General features: G+C 41.5%; 1 protein-coding gene across 3 annotated transcripts in view; it reads left to right on the top strand.

The window, feature by feature from the left end:
* Window positions 1–24,510, top strand: part of cep112 (centrosomal protein 112) — a 406,308-nt gene that overhangs the window by 356,320 nt on the left and 25,478 nt on the right. For all 3 annotated transcript variants that reach the window (XM_061885269.1, XM_061885270.1, XM_061885268.1), the window contains one exon: window positions 7,894–7,983. In XM_061885269.1, the coding sequence (XP_061741253.1) occupies window positions 7,894–7,983 (90 nt within the window). The remainder of the gene's footprint in view (window positions 1–7,893; window positions 7,984–24,510) is intronic.

The raw sequence follows: 24,510 nt of genomic DNA, 5'->3' as shown, positions 1-24,510 counted from the left end.
TCTATGCCAGGGGTGTCAAACTCAAACACAGTAAAACTGAACAAAGCTGAGGGCCAAGGTTGATCAAATGAACCTTTTAATAGGGACCCAAACAAGTTTTGCATGAATATTGAACAAGCAAGGCTTATATAACTTTATAGTGACATGCAAAATCCAGTTACAAATAATAATAATAATAATTCAAAAATATCAATGGCATATCAAATAAAATTTAAATAAAACTTAAATGTGTTTTTTCCATGTGCAGCCTTCTGAGGTAAATATCAAAATAAACTTTTTCCACAGGCGAATAATACATTTGAAAATAAAATACCAATAATGAATGAATCAAACATGCAAGCCTTGTAGTAGCAAGAGAAAGTGCATGAATAAAACATTAATTATTGCTCAGTTTGCCACAATGATTTGCTTTGACACAGAATATGGAACAAGCAATGCTTATACAACTTAATAGTGCAAAATCAACTTTCAAAAAACAAACATTTTATTTCATCGTATATGAAATAAAATTTAAATTAAAAAAATGAATGCCTCTTTTCTAATTGCAGCCTTCTGAGGTAAATATCAACATTAACTTTTTCCACAGGCTAATACATTTGAAAATAGAATTGTGGGGTTGGGGGGTGTATATTGTAGTGTCCCGGAATAGTTAGTGCTGCAAGGGATTCTGGGTATATGTTCTGTTGTGTTTATGTTGTGTTTGTCATTCTTGTTTGGTGTGGGTTGACAGTGCCACACTGTCAACCCACACCAAACAAGAATGACAAACACATTTCAGGAGAACAACCGCACCGTAACACAACATAAACACAACAGAACATATACCCAGAATCCCTTGCAGCACTAACTCTGAAAAAAATGATGCCTCTTTTCTAATTGCAGCCTTCGGAGGTAAATATCAACATTAAGTTTTTCCACAGGCTAATACATTTGAAAATAGAATAGTGGGGTTGGGGTTTAGTGCTAGCAGGGGGGTGTATATTGTAGCATCCCGGAAGAGTTAGTGCTGCAAGGGGTTCTGGGTATATGTTCTGTTGTGTTTATGTTGTGTTTGTCATTCTTGTTTGGTGTGGGTTGACAGTGCCACACTGTCAACCCACACCAAACAAGAATGACAAACACATTTCAGGAGAATAACCGCACCGTAACACAACATAAACACAACAGAACATATACCCAGAATCCCTTGCAGCACTAACTCTGAAAAAAATGAATGCCTCTTTTCTAATTGCAGCCTTCGGAGGTAAATATCAACATTAAGTTTTTCCACAGGCTAATAAATTTGAAAATAGAATAGTGGGGTTGGGGTTTAGTGCTAGCAGGGGGGTGTATATTGTAGCATCCCGGAAGAGTTAGTGCTGCAAGGGGTTCTGGGTATATCTTCTGTTGTGTTTATGTTGTGTTTGTCATTCTTGTTTGGTGTGGGTTGACAGTGCCACACTGTCAACCCACACCAAACAAGAATGACAAACACATTTCAGGAGAACAACCGCACCGTAACACAACATAAACACAACAGAACATATACCCAGAACCCCTTACAGAACTAACTCTGAAAAAAATGAATGCCTCTTTTCTAATTGCAGCCTTCGGAGGTAAATATCAACATTAAGATTTTCCACAGGCTAATAAATTTGAAAATAAAATAGTGGGGTTGGGGTTTAGTGCTAGCAGGGGGGTGTGTATTGTAGCTCTGTGCTTACTAGCGGAATTATTCATAATTATGGTGTTAAAGCAGGGGTGCCCACCGCACACTGAAAAATCACAGCAAGCGGGGGCCATTTTCAGCATTTTTATTTTAAAAACCAATACAATATATGTATAAAAAATATACATGTGGGCCTCCACTCAGTTATGATCCCGGGGACCCCAAAGGGTTTTGGTCCCAAAAAAAATATTAAAAATGTGTCATTATTCAGTATCATAATTTTTATTATTATGCAAGTTTTAAATCTCTAGATCAACATTAGAAAAAAAAATGGAAAAGACACAAAATATGCAATATTTTCACCCAATAACTTTTTTAGGTGGGATGTTTGAGATGATATAATAATTGGAGCCTTCATTTTGGATTTTGATTCATTATTATTTTTGGAGCAATGACACTTAAAAACAAATCACACTAAAATAATTGGGGATCCAAAAGTGTCCTATTTATTAAAGTATTAAAAAATAAATTATACATTTTTACTTTTAGCACAATAATCTCGAGCTCAACTTCAGATATATCCGTCAATTTGAAGTTTTATTGTTGTTTATGTTTTGTTTGTTTTAGGCCCTTCTTTAAAAGAAAAAAAACAGCTCAGTTTTTTAAATGGTATAACACAAAATATGCAACATTTTCCCCAAGTGGAATATTTAATGTGATGTAATCAAAGTCAATCATTCAAAATGACATTGTTTTTGATTTATTATTCTTTTTTAAAGAAAGAAACAGCCTGCATGGCAGCTTTGTGTTATAAGAGTCAGCATTGCAACAATTTCTTGTTACATTTCACCTGTTTGCTCTTTTATACCACTTTTTATGTCTTTTATTCTTTTTGAATTGTATTCTTAAAATGTGCCGTTAAAAAAGGACCCGCAGGCTGCACTTTGGACAGCCCTGTGTTAAGCAATGTCAGCTCAGATTTATCTGAGAGCCAGATGCAGTCATCAAAAGAGCCACATCTGGCTCTAGAGCCATAGGTTCCCTACCCCTGGACTATTAGATGCAATGTTATTGGGAGCATGATTTATGTCATCACTTCTTCACACCTCCTCATGTGGAAGATACTTTTCCTTCTTCATGTCTCAAGAAGGGTGGAAGTACAAGAACACACACAATGCATTAATGACTTTCTTTCCTCCCTCTCCTTCGTTTTCTCTCTCACTTGTCGGAATGTTGCAAGTGATTGAAGCCGCCGCCCCAGTTGGGGAAATGTAATCAACTTAGCTCTTGGAACCAACGCGAGATGATACAGCTTTTTTAGGGCCTCCAAATAAATAATGATCCCATTAATGATCGGCTTTTTGCAAAGAGCCTTGGAAAGTTTTCTTAATCCCCAGAGTGAGAAAGGCTTTGCCCTCGTCTCGTTTATTTCAACTGGGTTTAACGAGGCCAACTTTGGCGTAATTACAGTCATGACATAATGATCACCCTTCAAACACACAAGGAGCCGTGAGGTTTCATCACTTGTTTCCTTCCCACCTTTCTCCGTCTCTAATGGCCTCCTATTAGCCGCGGGGATCATGCAAGATGGCCATCAGAGTTGTTTTTACGCCAAAGTCACCTTTGCTGGGAAATAATTCCCCGTTATTGTTGTGGGGGGATCAATTTCAGTTGCATTGTTACAACAACAACAACAACAACAGAGTTTGGCAGGGAAGAACTTGAGAGCCTGACAAATTTCAGTCTGGATGGTTCGAGTATTTCCAAGAACACTTTGAAATGCCCTAACTCTTCCAGGCTACTAAATACACCCCCAGACCAAACCCCCTCCCAAACCCGACCCCTATCGTAGCCTGGAAGAGTTAGGGCTGCATTGGATTCTGGGTAGTTGTTCTGTTGTGTTACAGTGCGGATGTTCTCCCAAAATGTGTTTGTCATTCTTGTTTGGTGTGGGTTCACAGTGTGGCGCATATTTGTAACACTGTTAAAGGGGAACATTATCACAATTTCAAAAGGGTTAAAAACAATAAAAATCAGTTCCCAGTGGCTTGTTTAATTTTTCGAAGTTTTTTTCAAAATTTTACACTTCCGGGTATATCCCTAAAAAAAAGCTTTAAAGTTCTCGATTTTCGCTATTTGCGATGTGACTGTCCATTTCTCTGTGACGTCACACAGTGCTGCCAATACAAACAACATGGCGGTTAGCACAGCAAGATATAGCGACATTAGCTCGGATTCAGACACGGATTTCAGCGGCTTAAGCGATTCAACAGATTACGCATGTATTGAAACAGATGGTCGGAGTATGGAGGCAGATAGCGAAAACGAAATTGAAGAAGAAATTGAAGCTATTGAGCGAATAGCTATTGACGCTATTCGGCCATAGCGTGGGTGTACCTAATGAAGTGGCCCATAGCATGGCTGCCTTATTAGCATCGCCGGTAAAATGTGCGGACCAAACGATCAGGACTTTCACATCTTGTGACACTGGAGCAACTTAAATCCGTCGATTGGTAAGTGTTTGTTTCGCATTAAATGTGGGTATCTAGTTTCAAATGTACATACAGCTAGCGTAAATAGCATGTTAGCATCGATTAGCGTAGCATGTTAGCATCGATTAGCTGGCAGTCATGCTGCGACCAAATATGTCTGATTAGCACATAAGTCAACAACATCAACAAAACTCACCTTTGTGATTTGGTTGACTTAATGGTTGCAAATGCATCTGCAGGTTATCCATACATCTCTGTGCCATGTCTGTCTTAGCATCGCCGGTCAAATGTGGAGTTCTTCGGGCCAGTGGTGCAACTTGAATCCCTCCCTGTTAGTGTTGTTACACCCTCCGACAACACACCCACCAGGCATGATGTCTCCAAGGTTCCAAAAAATAGTCGAAAAAACGGAAAATAACAGAGCTGAGACCCGGTGTTTGTAACGTGAAAATGAAAATGGTGGGTGTGTTACCTCGGTAAATTCACCCATTTAGAGTTCGGAAATCGGTTGAAAAAATAGATGGTCTTTTTTTCTGCACCATCAAGGTATATATTGACGCTTGCATAGGTTTGGTGATAATGTTCCCCTTTAAAGTTGTTTATACGGCCACCCTCAGTGTGACCTGTATGGTTGTTGACCAAGTATGCTTTGCAGTCACTTCCGTGGGTCTGCATGCCTCTTACAACATGTGACTGGGCCGGTACACTGTTTGTATGGTGGAAAATTGGACGAGACGGCAGGTTGTAGAGAACGCCAAAGGCAGTGACATCACGGCACGCCCTTAAAGGGGAACATTATCAGCAGACCTATGTAAGTGTCAATATATACCTTGATGGTGCAGAAAAAAGACCATATATTTTTATAACCCATTTCCGAACTCTAAATGGGTGAATTTTGGCGAATTAAACGCCTTTCTGTTTATCGCTCTTTTAGCGATGACGTCAGAATGTGACGTCACCGAGGTAACACACCCACCATTTTCATTTTCAACACATTACAAACACCGGGTCTCAGCTCTGTTATTTTCCGTTTTTTGGACTATTTTTTGGAACCTTGGAGACATCATGCCTGGTGGGTGTGTTGTCGGAGGGTGTAACAACACTAACAGGGAGGGATTCAAGTTGCACCACTGGCAAGAAATCTGCCGCCAGACCCCCATTGAATGTACCAGAGTGTCTCCACATTTGACCGGCGATGCTAAGACAGACATGGCACAGAGATGTATGGATAACCTGCAGATGCATTTGCAACCATTAAGTCAACCAAATCACAAAGGTGAGTTTTGTTGATGTTGTTGACTTATGTGCTAATCAGACATATTTGGTCACGGCGTGACTGCCAGCTAATCAATGCTAACATGCTACGCTAATCGATGCTAACATGCTATTTACGCTAGCTGTTTGGATATTTGAAACGAGATACCCACATTTAATGCGAAACAAAAACTTACCAATCGACGGATTTAAGTTGCTCCAGTGTCACAAGATGCGAAAGTCCTGATCGTTTGGTCCGCACATTTGACCGGCGATGCTAAGACAGACATGGCACAGAGATGTATGGATAACCTGCAGATGCATTTGCAACCATTAAGTCAACCAAATCACAAAGTTGAGTTTTGTTGATGTTGTTGACTTATGTGCTAATCAGACATATTTGGTTGCAGCATGACTGCCAGCTAACATGCTACGCTAATCGATGCCAACATGATATTTAGGCTAGCTGTATGTACATTTGAAACTAGATACCCACATTTAATGCGAAACAAACACTTACCAATCGACGGATTTAAGTTGCTCCAGTGTCACAAGATGCGAAAGTCCTGATCGTTTGGTCCGCACATTTTACCGGCGATGCTAACGCAGCTATTCGGCCATGCTATGGCTATGAATAGCGTCAATAGCTATTCGCTCAATAGCTTCAGTTTCTTCTTCAATATTTTCATACTCCAACCATCTGTTTCAATACATGCGTGATCTGTTGAATCGCTTAAGTCGCTGAAATCCGAGTTTGAATCCGAGCTAATGTCGCTATATCTTGCTGTGGTATTCCCATTGTTTGTTTACATTGGCAGCACTGTGTGACGTCACAGGGAAATGGATAGTGGTTTCGAAGATAGCGAAAATAAGGCACTTTAAAGCTTTATTTAGGGATATTCCGGGACGGGTAAAATTTTGAAAAAAACTTCAAAAAATACAACAAGCCACTGGGAACTGATTTTTATTGTTTTTAACCCTTTTGAAATTGTGATAATGTTCCCCTTTTATATTGTTGTCCGCGTGGTAACCGGGAGAATGATTGTCAGGAGGGGGTGTTTTCCGGAAAGATCGCGAGAGTGGACAAGTATGTTGTTGCTAGGGCGGGAAAAGCCATTCAAAGAAGGTGAATTCATGAAAAAGTGCATGTTAGATTATTTTAAGAAATCTTTTCTTGTGGCACAGCTTCACCCAGTTTCTGCATCCAGTGGCCCCCAGGTACCGTATCTCCTTGAATTGCCGCCAGGTATATAGTATGCACCTGCCTTGAAGTACTGCCGGGTCAAACTCGCGTCGCAAAATAATTAGCACATGCTTAGCATTAACGCCGGGTCAAACTGGTGACGCCACGAGTGACACTTGCCCTGTCATCATTTTCAAAATGGAGGCTGATTTCAATACCGGTCATTTGAAATCGCATAAAGGGAAGAAGATTAAGAGCTATTCAGTAGGATTTAAGGTCCAAACTATTGAATATGCTAAAAAGAACAGTAAGCAGCTATGTTTTATTAATATACTGGTACCTGTGGAGAGGTGGATCCAACAGACAGGCAGGGCACGCTGGAGCCCGGCCCAAGATGGCGGCGAGCGAGCGGAGAGGAGGAGCGGAATAGCGACCTGGACTGAGGTTTTATTGAAAAATAAACAAAGTCAAACTGCTCAAGCCATGTCCTTCCTTGGTGGTCCTGGGAACCCGCAAGCTGACGGCTTGAGACCGTCCGAATACCGTAGCTGCGTGTGTCAAATATGAGTCATTAAATGACTCCCGCCTCCTGGTGGTAGAGGGCGCTAGTGATCCTTCGTGCGACTACTCGGCTGCAGAAGAAGTGACAATGAGTCACGTGATATGCGCTGGGACGGATATGACGAACCTTCTGATAGCAGTTTTCTAAACTGGACTTTCAATCAAAGCAGGAGGAAATACTTTTAAAACTGAAGAAAGATAAGAAAGACTTTTATGAAAAAGTTATCCACAATTTTGATCGGAAGGAGCTGGCATGGACTTCATTTATAAGTAAAGGTAAGACCATAATAACGTTTTTTTTATTAAATGTGCTTTCCATGAGGGTATCCTTACATCACACTCAAATTTTTACTGCATCCTTTTGGTAAGTGCCGGAGTGAGAAGAGGTTGTAAAATAATTAGCGCATGCTTATTTTTACCGCATGCCTTTGGTAAGCGCAGGTGTGAGAAGAGTTTTTCAATTAATTAGCGCCCCCGGCGGCAATTCAAGGAAATCCTGTAACTTGAGTTTGAGACCTCTGGGCTAAGGAGTGTTGGACCCCGCAGCCTGAAGGTGACACCACATGTAGAATCCACTCGTTTTTTCCTCTCCTTCGCTCCGCAGCCTCATTCCTATTCCTCCCGTGCGTCTTTCAAGCTCAAATATAGCCTCATCCTACGTCAGTTACACGTTGCGCCACACAGATCTGGAGTCGATCCCCCCCTCCTCTCGTCAGCCTGCCAACTCAACTCTGCCTGTCTCTCCTTCCCCTCAGGCTCTGCAGGAGAAGGTGGAAAGCCTGCAGAGGAGGCTCCACAGCACAGAGAAGACGCTGCTCAGCAAAGAGTTGGAGACTGAAGAGAAGGTGATCACACGTTTTGTTTTTTTTCCACACAAGGCCCCGCGTGATTCACTCCAAAGCTTGCATCACTCGCTGTCCACAGTCTATCCTTGCAACTCATGCTAAGTTCTGAAAACCAAGCAGATCTATTTCATCCACAAGGTGCCACGTACACTATATGGTTGAAAGGCAACACGTGCCAAAGTAGTTGGGAAAGGGCATGTTCACCGCTGTGTTACATCACCTTTTCTTTTATATACCTTGATGTTGCAGAAAAAAGACCATTTATTTTTTCAACCGATTTCCGAACTCTAAATGGGTGAATTTTGGCAAATTAAACGCCTTTCTGTTTATCGCGCTGAAGGCGATGACGTCAGAATGTGACGTCACCGAGGTAACACACCCACCATTTTCATTTTCAACACATTACAAACACCGGGTCTCAGCTCTGTTATTTTCCGTTTTTTGGACTATTTTTTGGAACCTTGGAGACATCATGCCTGGTGGGTGTGTTGTCGGAGGGTGTAACAACACAGAGATGTCTCAGCAGCACAGAGATGTCTCCAACCGATGCAAAGGCATCCCGACTGTCCGACTCTGGACAGCCAACACTTCATCCATGGCCACCGGACCTGTGCCCCCCCTTCCACAAGGGAGACGGGGGCAGAGTAGAAAAGAAAACAAGTGGCAGATCAACTGGTCTAAACAGGGGTCTATTTAAAGGCTAGAGTATACAAAATAGTTTTGAGATTGGACTTAAATGCTTCTACTGAGGTAGCATCTTGGTTTGGGCTTTTCCCCTTAGTTCCAGTGAAAATAACTTTGAATGCTCCAGGATACCAAAACATTTTGGACTATTCTATTCTCCCAACGTTTTGGGAACTGTTTAGAGCGGGCCCCTTCCTCTTCCAACATGTCCGTGCACCAGTGCACAAAGCAAGATCCATAAAGACATGGATGAAAGAGTCTGGTGTGGATGAACTTGACTGGCCTGCACAGAGTCCTGACCTGAATCCGATAGAACACCTTTGGGATGAATTCCAACGGCGACTGAGAGCCACCAACATCAGTGTGTGACGCTTTTGGAAGAATGGTGTAAAATTCCTATTAACGCACTCGGCAACCTTGTGGACAGCCTTCTCAGAGGAGATGAAGCTGTAATATCTGCAAAAGGTGGACTCACATCATATTGAACACTATGGCTGAAGACCGGGATGGCACTTCATGTTCATATGTGAGTCATGGCAGGTGTCCAAATACTTTAGACCAGGGGTCAGCAACCTTTTTGAAAGCAAGAGCTACTTCTTGGGTACTGATTCATGCCAAGGGCTACCAGTTTGATACACACTTCAATAAATTGCCAGAAATAGCCAATTTGCTCAATTTACCTTTAATAAATAAATCTATATATTTTTAAAAAATGGGTACTTCTGTCTGTCATTCCGTCGTAATTTTTTTTTCCTTTTACGGAAGGTTTTTGTAGGGAAAAAATGATGAAAAAAGAACTTAATCGAACGGTTTAAAAGAAGAGAAAACAGGAAAAAAAGGAAAATTTAATTTTGAAACATAGTTTATCTTCAATTTCGAGTCTTTAAAATTCAAAATTCAACCGAAAAAAGTGAAGAGAAAAACTAGCTAATTCGAATCTTTTTGAAAAAATTCAAAAAATAATTTATGGAACATCATTAGTAATTTTTCCTGATGAAGATTAATTTTAGAATTTTGATGACATGTTTTAAATAGGTTAAAATCCAATCTGCACTTTGTTAGAATATATAACAAATTGGACCAAGCTATATTTCTAACAAAGACAAATCATTATTTCTTCTAGATTTTCCAGAACAAAATTTTTTAAAGAAATTCAAAAGACTTTGAAATAAGATTTAAATTTGATTCTACAGATTTTCTCGATTTGACAGAATATTTTTTTTTTTATTTTAGTCATAAGTTTGAAGAAATATTTCACAAATAATCTTCGTCGAAAAAACAGAAGCTAAAATGAAGAATTAAATTAAATGTATTATTATTTACAACAAAAAAATAAATTTGATTTAAATTGATTTAAATTGTCAGGAAAGAAGAGGAAGGAATTTAAAAGGTAAAAAGGTATATGTGTTTAAAAATCCTAAAATCATTTTTAAGGTTGTATTTTTTTCTCGAAAATTGTCTTTCTGAAAGTTATAAGAAGCAAAGTCAAAAAATAAATGAATTTATTCAAACAAATGAAGACCAAGTCTTTAAAATATTTTCTTGGATTTTCAAATTCTATTTGAGTTTTGTCTCTCTTAGAATTAAAAATGTCCAGCAAAGCGAGACCAGCTTGCTAGTAAATAAATACAATTTAAAAAATAGAGGCAGCTCACTGGTAAGTGCTGCTATTTGAGCTATTTTTAGAACAGGCCAGCGGGCGACTCATCTGGTCCTTACGGGCGACCTGGTGCCCGCAGGTTGGTGACCCCTGGTCTACAAAGTAAATAGCCGTGTTGGTGACCCCTGGTGTACACCAACATCCACACCAATGTCCATGGACTTACCACCGTTCTCCATTTGAGAGGCAAACTTGTGCACATTTCCTGAATTCTTGAAGCTTCATCTTCAAGAGGCGGCAGCGCCCAGGGCCAGGAATGCCACCAGCGCCTGTGTTTAGAGCCATGCCTATGTGCTAACACACACACACACACACACACACACACACACACACACTCCCTGTGGCTGTTCAGAATGCCCTGTAATCAGCCTGTGTTTGGACCTCCACACACACTGAGAAGAAAGCACTAATGACTTCACACACACAGGAGGCGGCGCTATGCGCACCAAAGGCATTCGTTCTCTCACGTACCGCCCCCTGACCCTTGTACACACTTCACACACTTGTCACACACCTCTGTTGTCTGCCCGTCATAAATCTGCACCAAGAGGTCAGCGGTTTTTAGGAGGCGCTGGTCACCGACCCAGTCCTACAGGCGCTATGTGTTGTTTCAGACCATTTTGGAAGAAGACCACGGTCTTTTGATCTCGATACCAGCTTGGATACCTGTTGAAAGTCTTCAATCTAGCCTTGTTCTTGGTGTTTGGTCATTTTGTACGTGTTGTTTCAGACCATTTTGGAAGAAGACCACGGTCTTTTGATCTCGATACGAGCTTGGATACCTGTTGAAAGTCTTCAATCTAGCCTTGTTCTTGGTGTTTAGTCATTTGCTGTGTCGTTTCAGACCATTTTGGAAGAAGACCCTGGTCTTTTGATCTCGATACCAGCTTGGATACCTGTTGAAAGTCTTCAATGTAGCCTGGTTCTTGGTGTTTAGTCATTTGCTGTGTCGTTTCAGACCATTTTGGAAGAAGACCCTGGTCTTTTGATCTCGATACCAGCTTGGATACCTGTTGAAAGTCTTCAATGTAGCCTTGTTCTTGGTGTTTAGTCATTTGCTATGTGTTGTATCAGACCATTTTGGAAGAAGACCCTGGTCTTTTGATCTCGATACCAGCTTGGATACCTGTTGAAAGTCTTCAATGTAGCCTGGTTCTTGGTGTTTAGTCATTTGCTATGTGTCGTTTCAGACCATTTTGGAAGAAGACCCTAATCTTTTGATCTCGATACGAGCTTGGATACCTGTTGAGATTCTTCAATGTAGCCTTGTTCTTGGTGTTTAGTCTTTTGCTGTGTTGTTTCTGACCATTTTGGAAGCAGACCCTGGTCTTTTGATCTCGATACGAGCTTGGATACCTGTTGAAAGTCTTCAATCTAGACTTGTTCTTGGTGTTTAGTCTTTTGCTATGTGTTGTTTCTGACCATTTTGGAAGCAGACCCTGGTCTTTTGATCTCGGTACGAGTTTGGATACCTTTTGAAAGTCTTCAATTTCGCCTTGTTCTTAGTGTTTGGTCATTTGCTATGTGTTGTTTCAGACCATTTTGGGAAAAGACCCTAGTCTTTTGATCTCGATACCAGCTTGGATACCTGTTGAAAGTTTTCAATGTAGCCTTGTTCTTGGTGTTTGGTCATTTTGTACGTGTTGTTTCAGACCATTTTGGAAGAAGACCACGGTCTTTTGATCTCGATACGAGCTTGGATACCTGTTGAAAGTCTTCAATCTAGCCTTGTTCTTGGTGTTTAGTCATTTGCTGTGTCGTTTCAGACCATTTTGGAAGAAGACCCTAATCTTTTGATCTCGATACGAGCTTGGATACCTGTTGAGATTCTTCAATGTAGCCTTGTTCTTGGTGTTTAGTCTTTTGCTGTGTTGTTTCTGACCATTTTGGAAGCAGACCCTGGTCTTTTGATCTCGATACGAGCTTGGATACCTGTTGAAAGTCTTCAATCTAGACTTGTTCTTGGTGTTTAGTCTTTTGCTATGTGTTGTTTCTGACCATTTTGGAAGCAGACCCTGGTCTTTTGATCTCGGTACGAGTTTGGATACCTTTTGAAAGTCTTCAATTTCGCCTTGTTCTTAGTGTTTGGTCATTTGCTATGTGTTGTTTCAGACCATTTTGGGAAAAGACCCTAGTCTTTTGATCTCGATACCAGCTTGGATACCTGTTGAAAGTTTTCAATGTAGCCTTGTTCTTGGTGTTTGGTCATTTTGTACGTGTTGTTTCAGACCATTTTGGAAGAAGACCACGGTCTTTTGATCTCGATACGAGCTTGGATACCTGTTGAAAGTCTTCAATCTAGCCTTGTTCTTGGTGTTTAGTCATTTGCTGTGTCGTTTCAGACCATTTTGGAAGAAGACCCTGGTCTTTTGATCTCGATACCAGCTTGGATACCTGTTGAAAGTCTTCAATGTAGCCTGGTTCTTGGTGTTTAGTCATTTGCTGTGTCGTTTCAGACCATTTTGGAAGAAGACCCTGGTCTTTTGATCTCGATACCAGCTTGGATACCTGTTGAAAGTCTTCAATGTAGCCTGGTTCTTGGTGTTTAGTCATTTGCTATGTGTTGTATCAGACCATTTTGGAAGAAGACCCTGGTCTTTTGATCTCGATACCAGCTTGGATACCTGTTGAAAGTCTTCAATGTAGCCTGGTTCTTGGTGTTTAGTCATTTGCTATGTGTCGTTTCTGACCATTTTGGAAGAAGACCCTAATCTTTTGATCTCGATACGAGCTTGGATACCTGTTGAGATTCTTCAATGTAGCCTTGTTCTTGGTGTTTAGTCTTTTGCTGTGTTGTTTCTGACCATTTTGGAAGCAGACCCTGGTCTTTTGATCTCGATACGAGCTTGGATACCTGTTGAAAGTCTTCAATCTAGACTTGTTCTTGGTGTTTAGTCTTTTGCTATGTGTTGTTTCTGACCATTTTGGAAGCAGACCCTGGTCTTTTGATCTCGGTACGAGTTTGGATACCTTTTGAAAGTCTTCAATTTCGCCTTGTTCTTAGTGTTTGGTCATTTGCTATGTGTTGTTTCAGACCATTTTGGGAAAAGACCCTAGTCTTTTGATCTCGATACCAGCTTGGATACCTGTTGAAAGTTTTTAATGTAGCCTTGTTCTTGGTGTTTGGTCATTTTGTACGTGTTGTTTCAGACCATTTTGGAAGAAGACCTCGGCCTTTTGATCTCGATACCAGCTTGGATACCTGTTGAAAGTCTTCAATGTAGCCTGGTTCTTGGTGTTTGGTCATTTGCTATGTGTCGTTTCAGACCATTTTGGAAGAAGACCCTGGTCTTTTGATCTTGATACGAGCTTGGATACTGGTTGAAAGTCTTCAATCTAGCCTTGTTCTTGGTGTTTGGACATTTGCTTTGTGTCGTTTCATACCATTTTGGAAGAAGACCCTGGTCTTTTGATCTCGATACGAGCTTGGATACCTATTGAAAGTCTTCAATGTAGCCTTGTTCTTGGTGTTTGGTCATTTTGTACGTGTTGTTTCATACCATTTTGGAAGAAGACCTCGGTCTTTTGATCTCGATACCAGCTTGGATACCTGTTGAAAGTCTTCAATGTAGTCTTGTTCTTGGTGTTTGGTCATTTGCTATGTGTCGTTTCAGACCATTTTGGAAGAAGACCTTGGTCTTTTGATCTCGATACGAGCTTGGATACCTGTTGAAAATCTTCAATCTAGCCTTGTTCTTGGTGTTTAGTCTTTTCCTGTGTTGTTTCTGACCATTTTGGAAGAAGACCCTGGTCTTTTGATCTCGATACCAGCTTGGATACCTGTTGAAAGTCTTCAATGTAGCCTTGTTCTTGGTGTTTAGTCTTTTCCTGTGTTGTTTCTGACCATTTTGGAAGAAGACCCTGGTCTTTTGATCTCGATACCAGCTTGGATACCTGTTGAAAATCTTCAATCTAGCCTTGTTCTTGGTGTTTAGTCTTTTCCTGTGTTGTTTCTGACCATTTTGGAAGAAGACCCTGGTCTTTTGATCTCGATACCAGCTTGGATACCTGTTGAAAGTCTTCAATGTAGCCTTGTTCTTGGTGTTTAGTCTTTTCCTGTGTTGTTTCTGACCATTTTGGAAGAAGACCCTGGTCTTTTGATCTCGATACCAGCTTGGATACCTGTTGAAAGTCTTCAATGTAGCCTGGTTCTTGGTGTTTAGTCATTTGCTATGTGTCGTTTCAGACCATTTTGGAAGAAGACCCTGGTCTTTTGATCTCGATACAAGCTTGGATACCTGTTGAAAGTCTTCAATCTAGACTTGTTCTTGGTGTTTAGTCTTTTGCTGTGTTGTTTCTGACCATTTTGGAAGCAGACCCTGGTCTTTTGATCTCGATACGAGTTTGGATACCTTTTGAAAGTCTTCAATTTCGCCTTGTTCTTGGTGTTTGGTCATTTGCTATGTGTTGTTTCAGACCATTTTGGGAAAAGACCCTAGTCTTTTGATCTCGATACCAGCTTGGATACCTGTTGAAAGTCTTCAATGTAGCCTTGTTCTTGGTGTTTAGTCATTTGCTATGTGTCGTTTCAGACCATTTTGGAAGAAGACCCTGGTCTTTTGATCTTGATACGGCCAAGGACCGAACCCTGGGGAACTCCACACGTTACCTTAACGTAGTCCGAGGTCACATTGTTATGGGAGACACACTGCATCCTATCAGTAAGATAAGAGTTAAACCAAGACAGGGCTAAGTCTGACATACCAATTCGTGTTTTGATACGTTCTAATAAAATATTATGATCGACGGTATCGAAAGCAGCGCTAAGATGGAGGAGCAGCAACATAGATGACGCATCAGAGTCCATCATTAGCAATAGATCATTAGTCAATTTTGCGAGGGCTGTCTCAGTCGAGTGATTTGCCCTGAAACCGGATTGAAAGGTTTCACATAGATTGTTAGACGCTAAGTGTTCATTTAGCTGCTCTGCCACAATTTTTTCGAGGATTTTCGAAATAAAGGGAAGGTGAGACACCGGTCGGTAGTTTACCATGAGGTCAGGATCGAGGTTAGGTCTTTTAAGAAGAGGATGAATAACCGCTTTTTTGAATGCTAGGGGAACAGTGCCCGAGGAAAGTGATAAGTTTATAATATTTAGCACTGATGGACCTAATAATACAAAAAGCTCCTTGATAAGTTTCCCAGGAAGTGGGTCAAGTAAACATGTTGTTTGTTTTATTCCATTTACACATTGTAACAATTCTTCTAATGTTATTTCCTCAAAACGAGAGAAACTATCTTGGATATTTGCAGTATCCGCCGTATATACAGTCGTATCTGTGTTACTATAACCCCGTTGTAGCTGGGACGCATTGTCTTTAATCTCCTTTCTTATAAGTTCAATTTTCTTATTAAAGAACTTCATAAAGTCATCAGCTGAGTGGGTGGAGCTACTGGAAGGGGTCCCTTGTTGGGTTAGCGATGCTACCGTACTAAACAAAAATTTTGGATCGTTTTTATTAATGCGGATGAGATTTGAGTAATAATTAGTTTTAGCTAAGGTAAGCATGCGTTTATAAGTTATTAAACCATCACTCCATGCTTGATGGTGCACCTCAAGTTTAGTCGTGCGCCATTTGCGTTCCAGCTTTCTGCATAATAATTTCTGAGCTCTAGTTTCTTCAGTAAACCATGGCGGACGCCTTTTTGGAGCCTTTTTTAACTTCAGCGGTGCTATACTATCAATGGTTTCACGCAGGGCGTCGTTAAAGTTGTTAGTGAGGTTATCAATAGAGCCCACATACTTTGGGAACGGTGCCATTACCGAGGGCAGTAGGTCAACAAGAGTCGTCGTCGTGGCCGTATTAATGTTGCGGCTGCTATAGCAGTTATTATTATTATTAGCTTGCCGATCATGAGTCTGAACTTCAAATTTTATAAGGTAATGATCGGACATTACTTTAGTATACGGGAGTATCATGAGTTTGGAAACTGTGATACCTCTGACAAGCACTAGGTCTATCGTATTACCGCTGTGATGCGTCGGTTCATTTATTATTTGTGTAAGACCCCAGCTATCAATTATAGTCTGGAGCACCACGCACGGTGGGTCCAATGGGGTATTCATATGGATATTAAAGTCCCCCATTATAATTATATTATCGGCGTGCGTCACTAGATCAGCAACAAACTCTGAGAATTCACTAATAAAGTCCAAATAGGGCCCTGGGGGGCGGTAGATAACAGCCAGGCACAGAGGCAGCGGTGTGGCAGACTTCATAGTAAGCACCTCAAACGATTTATATTTATTATTTAAGTTAGAACTAAAGTTAAAGTTTTCGTTGTCTATTAGTGCGACCCCCCTCCCCTTTTAAGGGGACGGGCAATATGCGCATTCGTATAGTTAGGAGGGGATGCCTCATTTATCGCAAAAAAGTCGTTTGGTTTAAGCCAGGTTTCGCTAAGACCGATGACGTTAAGGTTGTTGTCTCTAATGACCTCATTGACTAATAACGTTTTGGGAGACAAAGATCTGATGTTTAGAAAGCCCATATTATAGGGGCTGTTTTAAGGAGTTGTTGATAAAATTATCCGTAGTAGCAATATTAATAATGTTGTGTTTATTATGCGCAGTGTACTTAAAATAATTACGACCATATCTAGGAATTGATATGACAGGAATTTTCAGTTTGTCTACTTGGTGCTGCGATAAACTGAACGCATCATAATTTGCCACCTCAGTAGAACGCATGTCTAACTCTGACGTAGTCATAGTCATAGCAGAAAAAACATTTTGTGAGTTGTGTATTATTCTACGAAAATTGCTATGTGTACAGGGATCATCCAGCCTGGCGCTGGCTAGTTCTAACTTAACTGACTCCATACCCAGGCTAGCAGGCTCTGTAATTGCCTGTGACCAGGCTTGCTCTAGTGCAGTTAGTCAAATGTGGCTCAATGCGAAATCTATGTTCCGAGACAAGAGGATAGCCCCTTCCTGGTTAGGGTGAAGGCCGTCTCTCCTCAGCAAGCCAGTTACTCAGTAATTGAGTAGATTTTTTACAACATACTTTTTACTTTTACTCAAGTAAAATATTTGGGTGACTACTGCTTACTTTTACTTGAGTAATACATCTCTAAAGTAACAGTACTCTTACTTGAGTACAATTTCTGGCTACTCTACCCACCTCTGGTTACGGTGTGGATGTTCTCCCAAAACATCTGCGCCCTGGAGAGTAGGAGCCTCACAAGTCAGTGATGTACTGAGGGCCTCCACCAAATATTGAGTATATTCCATTTATCGCCCGGCCCTACCTTTAAGGTAGAAAAATATTTACCGATTTCTTATGAATTCCTTTCGTGACTTCCGATAAAGTTGCCCAGACTTTGCACGGATGTTGTGTCTGGCTCCAAGATGGCACAACTACCATGCAGACGACACACCTTTTTTCTACCTGTACTGCATTTTAACCCAAAAAATGCTCTCCTGCTCGGATGAGTTTGATAAAAAAGTCTCTCGCCTTCCCTTCCAACAACCTTCCCAGATCACAGCCACTTTTAATCTTCTACATTTTTCTTTGCAGCCAGGCATTTTTCGATATCAAATGGCTTTTTTGGCAGTGACTGTGGAGGAGCAAACTTTTTGTCACGTATTGATGTCGCGCCTTGTTCCTGACAAGGTTTTTGTCACCGGGTCGTAACACAAAAAAAAAAATCCTCTTCCTAGCAACGACTCTCTCTCCGCACTTGATTAGCATACGTCAACCTTCCCCGGCAACGTGACAAACTTCATTTGAAGGTTGAAAGTGTTGAGGGCTTGTTCCTTCTCTCCTGGCAGCTGTCACAAAGCACGCCGCCGCCGCCTCGACAGTAGCGGCGGCGGCGGGGAAGTCGCAGCCCCCCAAAAATCTGAGAGCTATATTTAGATGAAATGTTTTAATTTTCGGGATGACTGAGAAGGTAAAGCGACTGGAGCTGGCAGCAATCTTCCAAACAACAGGAATCACGCGCTTGAAAAGCTGTCTAAAAAATAATAAAAAGGGGAGGGCCACAACAACAACAACAAAAAGTTTATTAATCACATGTCCAAATATGGGCATGGTGCACCCTCACACCTATGCTGCTTTTATGTGGTAAATACTTTATTCTTTTATAGAGCTTTTTCTACAAACCCCGTTTCCATATGAATTGTGTTAGATGTAAATATAAACAGAATACAATGATTTGCAAATCCTTTTCAAGCCAAATTCAGTTGAATATGCTACAAAGACAACATATTTCATGTTCAAACTCATCAACTTTATATATTTTTTTGCAAATAATTAACTTAGAATTTCATGGCTGCAACACGTGCCAAAGTAGTTGGGAAAGGGCATGTTCACCACTGTGTTACATCACCTTTTCTTTTAACAACACTCAATCAACGTTTGGGAACTGAGGAAACTAATTTTTGAAGCTTTGAAAGTGGAATTCTTTCCCATTCTTGTTTTATGTAGAGCTTCAGTCCTTCAACTGTCCTATTTTACGCTTCATAATGCGCCACACATTTTCCATGGGAGACAGGTCTGGACGACGGGCGGGCCAGGAAAGTACCCGCATTCTTTTTTTACGAAACCACGCTGTTGTAACACGTGGCTTGGCATTGTCTTGCTGAAATAAGCAGGGGCGTCCATGATAACGTTGCTTGGATGACAAAGTGTCTTGCCCAAGGACACAACGGCAGTAACTGGGATGGCACAGGCGGGAATCGAACCTGCAACCCTCAAGTTGCTGACACGGTCACTCTACCAACCGAGCTATGCCGCCATGTGTTATTTGGATCTTAGTAGATCAGGCCCTTTTGAGTATGAACAGTTACTTGAACTGCCGCAATTCTAACTTTGTAGATTATTTTTTTATTTTGAAAAGTCGGCAGTTGTTGCTGATACTTGGCGAGAGACGAAAAGTAGTTTGCATACTTTTTTTTATAGTTTGCACACTTTTTTAGCATGTGTTATTTGGATCTTAGTAGATCAGGCCCTCCTTTCGATGAGGGGGCAACTTGTCCAGGGTGTAAACCGCCTTCCACCCGATTGTAGCTGAGATAGGCACCAGCACCCCCCGTGACCCCAAAGGGAATAAGCGGTAGAAAATGGATGGATCAGGCCTTTTCGAGTTTGAACAGTTCCTTGAACTATGGCAAATCTAACTTTGTAGATAATGTTTTATTTTGCAAAGTCGGCAGTTGTTGCTAATAACTGGCAAGAGATGAAAAGTAGTCTGCACACTTTTTTTAATAGTTTGCACACTTTTTTAGCATGTGTTAATTGGATCTTAGTAGATCAGGCCCTTTTGAGTTTGAACAGTTTCTTGAACTGCCGCAATTCCAAATTTGTAGATATTTTTTTATTTTGAAAAGTCGGCAGTTGTTGCTAATAACTGGCGAAAGCTGAAAAATGCATCTGTTGTACAACACATACATTCTTGTGTATTATTTTGACTTGTTTTGGTTTTCAGACACATCACTTTTTTGGCACGACTTTGGTTTTTGAGCACAACTGCACAAAGTAAGCCGTTTTGGGGCCAAAGAAAGTTGCAAGTGTAAGCACTTTTATTAAAAAAAGAAAGGTGAGAAACTATTAAATTTAAAAATAATAATAACTTGTAGTAAATTACAAAGTCATCGCAGTCTTCAACAACAAGAGTCTTCCCTAAAGGTAAAAATGTTTAATGTCATTTAATTTATTTTAATTCATAATGTATTCACAGTGTGAAAACTATAATTATTCTCTATAAAATGTGTTTTGTGTACTGAAACATATTAACTAGAACTCTAATGTTTCTTAATGGTTAAAAAAGACTATTTGGTCTTTGTCTGACCTTTTTTGGAAGCGATTTCTAACAAAACCCAAGTACTACTCAACATCTGTCATGAAAGCTGGCAGTTATCATCAACAAGTGGGGAAATAAGAATTTGCATTGATGAAACAGCACTTTTGTTTTGTCCGATGCATTATGGCTCTTCCTAATACCTGGCTGTGACAGTCTCTTGCTGTCGTCGTGCGGGTTCAATGGACCACCCAGGAAGGATATCTTTTTAGCAGGTTTGACTCTGGTTTATTTTTCAATAAACAAGCTTTAGTGTAGGTCGGATCGCTTTTCAGCTGCTCCTTTGCACTGATCGCACACGGTCCGCTCTTTCAGCCGCCATCGCTCTTGCTCTTCATCTGCTCCTGCAGGCTCTCCCACTCCTCCCTCCTCCTTCTCCCCTTTCATACATCATCAGGAGAAATGTTAATAGTTTCCCGGTGTGTGAGCCACGCACCTGAGTTAGATTGCGGCGGTGTTGCTCCCGGCACGCCTCGCCTCTCCGCTCCGCCGCATCTTCCGCCTCCTCGCCGCCATCTTGAGCAGGGCTGCAGCGTGCCCTGCCCCGCCCTCGGCCCGTTGGCTCCGCCTCTCCACAATGGCAACGTGTCGATCACGTGTCTGTGGATTGTTTTGTGTCTTTCTATTCATTCCTATTGTGCAAGGCGGTGCTCTCATTAATACCTGGCGAGAGGAGCGATCGCATACATTCCGAGTCCCGTGGCCGTCGAGCTGGTGCATGAGCCAGCGTGTCAAGTCGCACCAAAGGAGCTTGTAATTACGGCCGAGCATGTCTGTCATCTTCATGGCAGCTGCAGAGCATGTGAAGGAAGGAATGCACTTTTGTTTTCTTTTCTTTTTGCTTGTTTGACAATCGCATATCTTGAGTAGAAACATGGTGTGCATGGCAAACCTGTCAAAAACTGCATTTTTTTCATTCATTACGTTGTATTTTCTCACAGGACAAAAGCTATAAAAAAAAACATTCAAGTTGTGTAAATGGTAAATAAAAAGAGAATACAATGATTTGTATTCAGGCCAGGAAAGTACCCACACTCTTTTACTATGAAGCCACGCTGTTGTAACACGTGGCTTGGCATTGTCTTGCTGAAATAAGCAGGGGCGTCCATGATAACGTTGCTTGGATGACAACATATGTTGCTCCAAAACCTTTCAGCATTAATGGTGCCTTCACAGATGTGTAAGTTACCCATGCCTTGGGCACTAATGCACCCCCATACCATCACACATGTGTAAGTTACCCATGTCTTGTTCACTAATACACCCCCATACCATCACACATGTGTAAGTTACCCATGTCTTGTTCACTAATACACCCCCATACCATCACACATGTGTAAGTTACCCATGTCTTGTTCACTAATACACCCCCATACCATCACACATGTGTAAGTTAGTCATGCCTTGGGCACTAATACACCCCCATACCATCACACATGTGTAAGTTACCCATGTCTTGTTCACTAATACACCCCCATACCATCACACATGTGTAAGTTAGTCATGCCTTGGGCACTAATACACCCCCATACCATCACACATGTGTAAGTTACCCATGTCTTGTTCACTAATACACCCCCATACCATCACACATGTGTAAGTTACCCATGTCTTGTTCACTAATACACCCCCATACCATCACACATGTGTAAGTTACCCATGCCTTGGGCACTAATACACCCCCATACCATCACACATGTGTAAGTTACCCATGTCTTGTTCACTAATACACCCCCATACCATCACACATGTGTAAGTTACCCATGCCTTGGGCACTAATACACCCCCATACCATCACACATGTGTAAGTTACCCATGTCTTGTTCACTAATACACCCCCATACCATCACACATGTGTAAGTTACCCATGTCTTGTTCACTAATACACCCCCATACCATCACACATGTGTAAGTTACCCATGTCTTGTTCACTAATACACCCCCATACCATCACACATGTGTAAGTTACCCATGTCTTGTTCACTAATACACCCCCATACCATCACACATGTGTAAGTTACCCATGTCTTGTTCACTAATACACCCCCATACCATCACACATGTGTAAGTTACCCATGCCTTGGGCACTAATACACCCCCATACCATCACACATGTGTAAGTTAGTCATGTCTTGTTCACTAATACACCCCCATACCATCACACATGTGTAAGTTACCCATGCCTTGGGCACTAATACACCCCCATACCATCACATATGTGTAAGTTACCCATGTCTTGTTCACTAATACACCCCCATACCATCACACATGTGTAAGTTACCCATGTCGTGTTCACTAATACACCCCCATACCATCACACATGTGTAAGTTACCCATGTCTTGGGCACTAATACACCCCCATACCATCACACATGTGTAAGTTACCCATGTCTTGTTCACTAATACACCCCCATACCATCACACATGTGTAAGTTACCCATGTCTTGTTCACTAATACACCCCCATACCATCACACATGTGTAAGTTACCCATGTCTTGTTCACTAATACACCCCCATACCATCACACATGTGTAAGTTACCCATGTCTTGTTCACTAATACACCCCCATACCATCACACATGTGTAAGTTACCCATGTCTTGTTCACTAATACACCCCCATACCATCACACATGTGTAAGTTACCCATGCCTTGGGCACTAATACACCCCCATACCATCACACATGTGTAAGTTAGTCATGTCTTGTTCACTAATACACCCCCATACCATCACACATGTGTAAGTTACCCATGCCTTGGGCACTAATACACCCCCATACCATCACACATGTGTAAGTTACCCATGTCTTGTTCACTAATACACCCCCATACCATCACACATGTGTAAGTTACCCATGTCGTGTTCACTAATACACCCCCATACCATCACACATGTGTAAGTTACCCATGTCTTGGGCACTAATACACCCCCATACCATCACACATGTGTAAGTTACCCATGTCTTGGGCACTAATGCACCCCCATACCATCACACATGTGTAAGTTACCCATGTCTTGTTCACTAATACACCCCCATACCATCACACATGTGTAAGTTACCCATGCCTTGTTCACTAATACACCCCCATACCATCACACATGTGTAAGTTACCCATGTCTTGTTCACTAATACACCCCCATACCATCACACATGTGTAAGTTACCCATGCCTTGGGCACTAATACACCCCCATACCATCACACATGTGTAAGTTACCCATGTCTTGTTCACTAATACACCCCCATACCATCACACATGTGTAAGTTACCCATGCCTTGTTCACTAATACACCCCCATACCATCACACATGTGTAAGTTACCCATGTCTTGTTCACTAATACACCCCCATACCATCACACATGTGTAAGTTACCCATGCCTTGGGCACTAATACACCCCCATACCATCACACATGTGTAAGTTACCCATGTCTTGTTCACTAATACACCCCCATACCATCACACATGTGTAAGTTACCCATGCCTTGGGCACTAATACACCCCCATACCATCACACATGTGTAAGTTACCCATGTCTTGTTCACTAATACACCCCCATACCATCACACATGTGTAAGTTACCCATGTCTTGTTCACTAATACACCCCCATACCATCACACATGTGTAAGTTACCCATGCCTTGGGCACTAATACACCCCCATACCATCACACATGTGTAAGTTAGTCATGTCTTGTTCACTAATACACCCCCATACCATCACACATGTGTAAGTTACCCATGTCTTGTTCACTAATACACCCCCATACCATCACACATGTGTAAGTTACCCATGTCGTGTTCACTAATACACCCCCATACCATCACACATGTGTAAGTTACCCATGTCTTGGGCACTAATACACCCCCATACCATCACACATGTGTAAGTTACCCATGTCTTGGGCACTAATGCACCCCCATACCATCACACATGTGTAAGTTACCCATGTCTTGTTCACTAATACACCCCCATACCATCACACATGTGTAAGTTACCCATGCCTTGTTCACTAATACACCCCCATACCATCACACATGTGTAAGTTACCCATGTCTTGTTCACTAATGCACCCCCATACCATCACACATGTGTAAGTTACCCATGCCTTGTTCACTAATACACCCCCATACCATCACACATGTGTAAGTTACCCATGCCTTGTTCACTAATACACCCCCATACCATCACACATGTGTAAGTTACCCATGTCTTGTTCACTAATACACCCCCATACCATCACACATGTGTAAGTTACCCATGTCTTGGGCACTAATGCACCCCCATACCATCACACATGTGTAAGTTACCCATGTCTTGGGCACTAATACACCCCCATACCGGCTTTTACACTTTGCGCCTATAACAATCCGGATGGTT

The sequence above is a fragment of the Nerophis ophidion genome, linkage group LG23, assembly GCF_033978795.1.
Source record: "Nerophis ophidion isolate RoL-2023_Sa linkage group LG23, RoL_Noph_v1.0, whole genome shotgun sequence".
Taxonomy (NCBI): Eukaryota; Metazoa; Chordata; class Actinopteri; order Syngnathiformes; family Syngnathidae; genus Nerophis; species Nerophis ophidion.
Note: the sequence above shows the minus strand (reverse complement) of the source record. Positions and strands in the feature narration are given on the sequence as shown.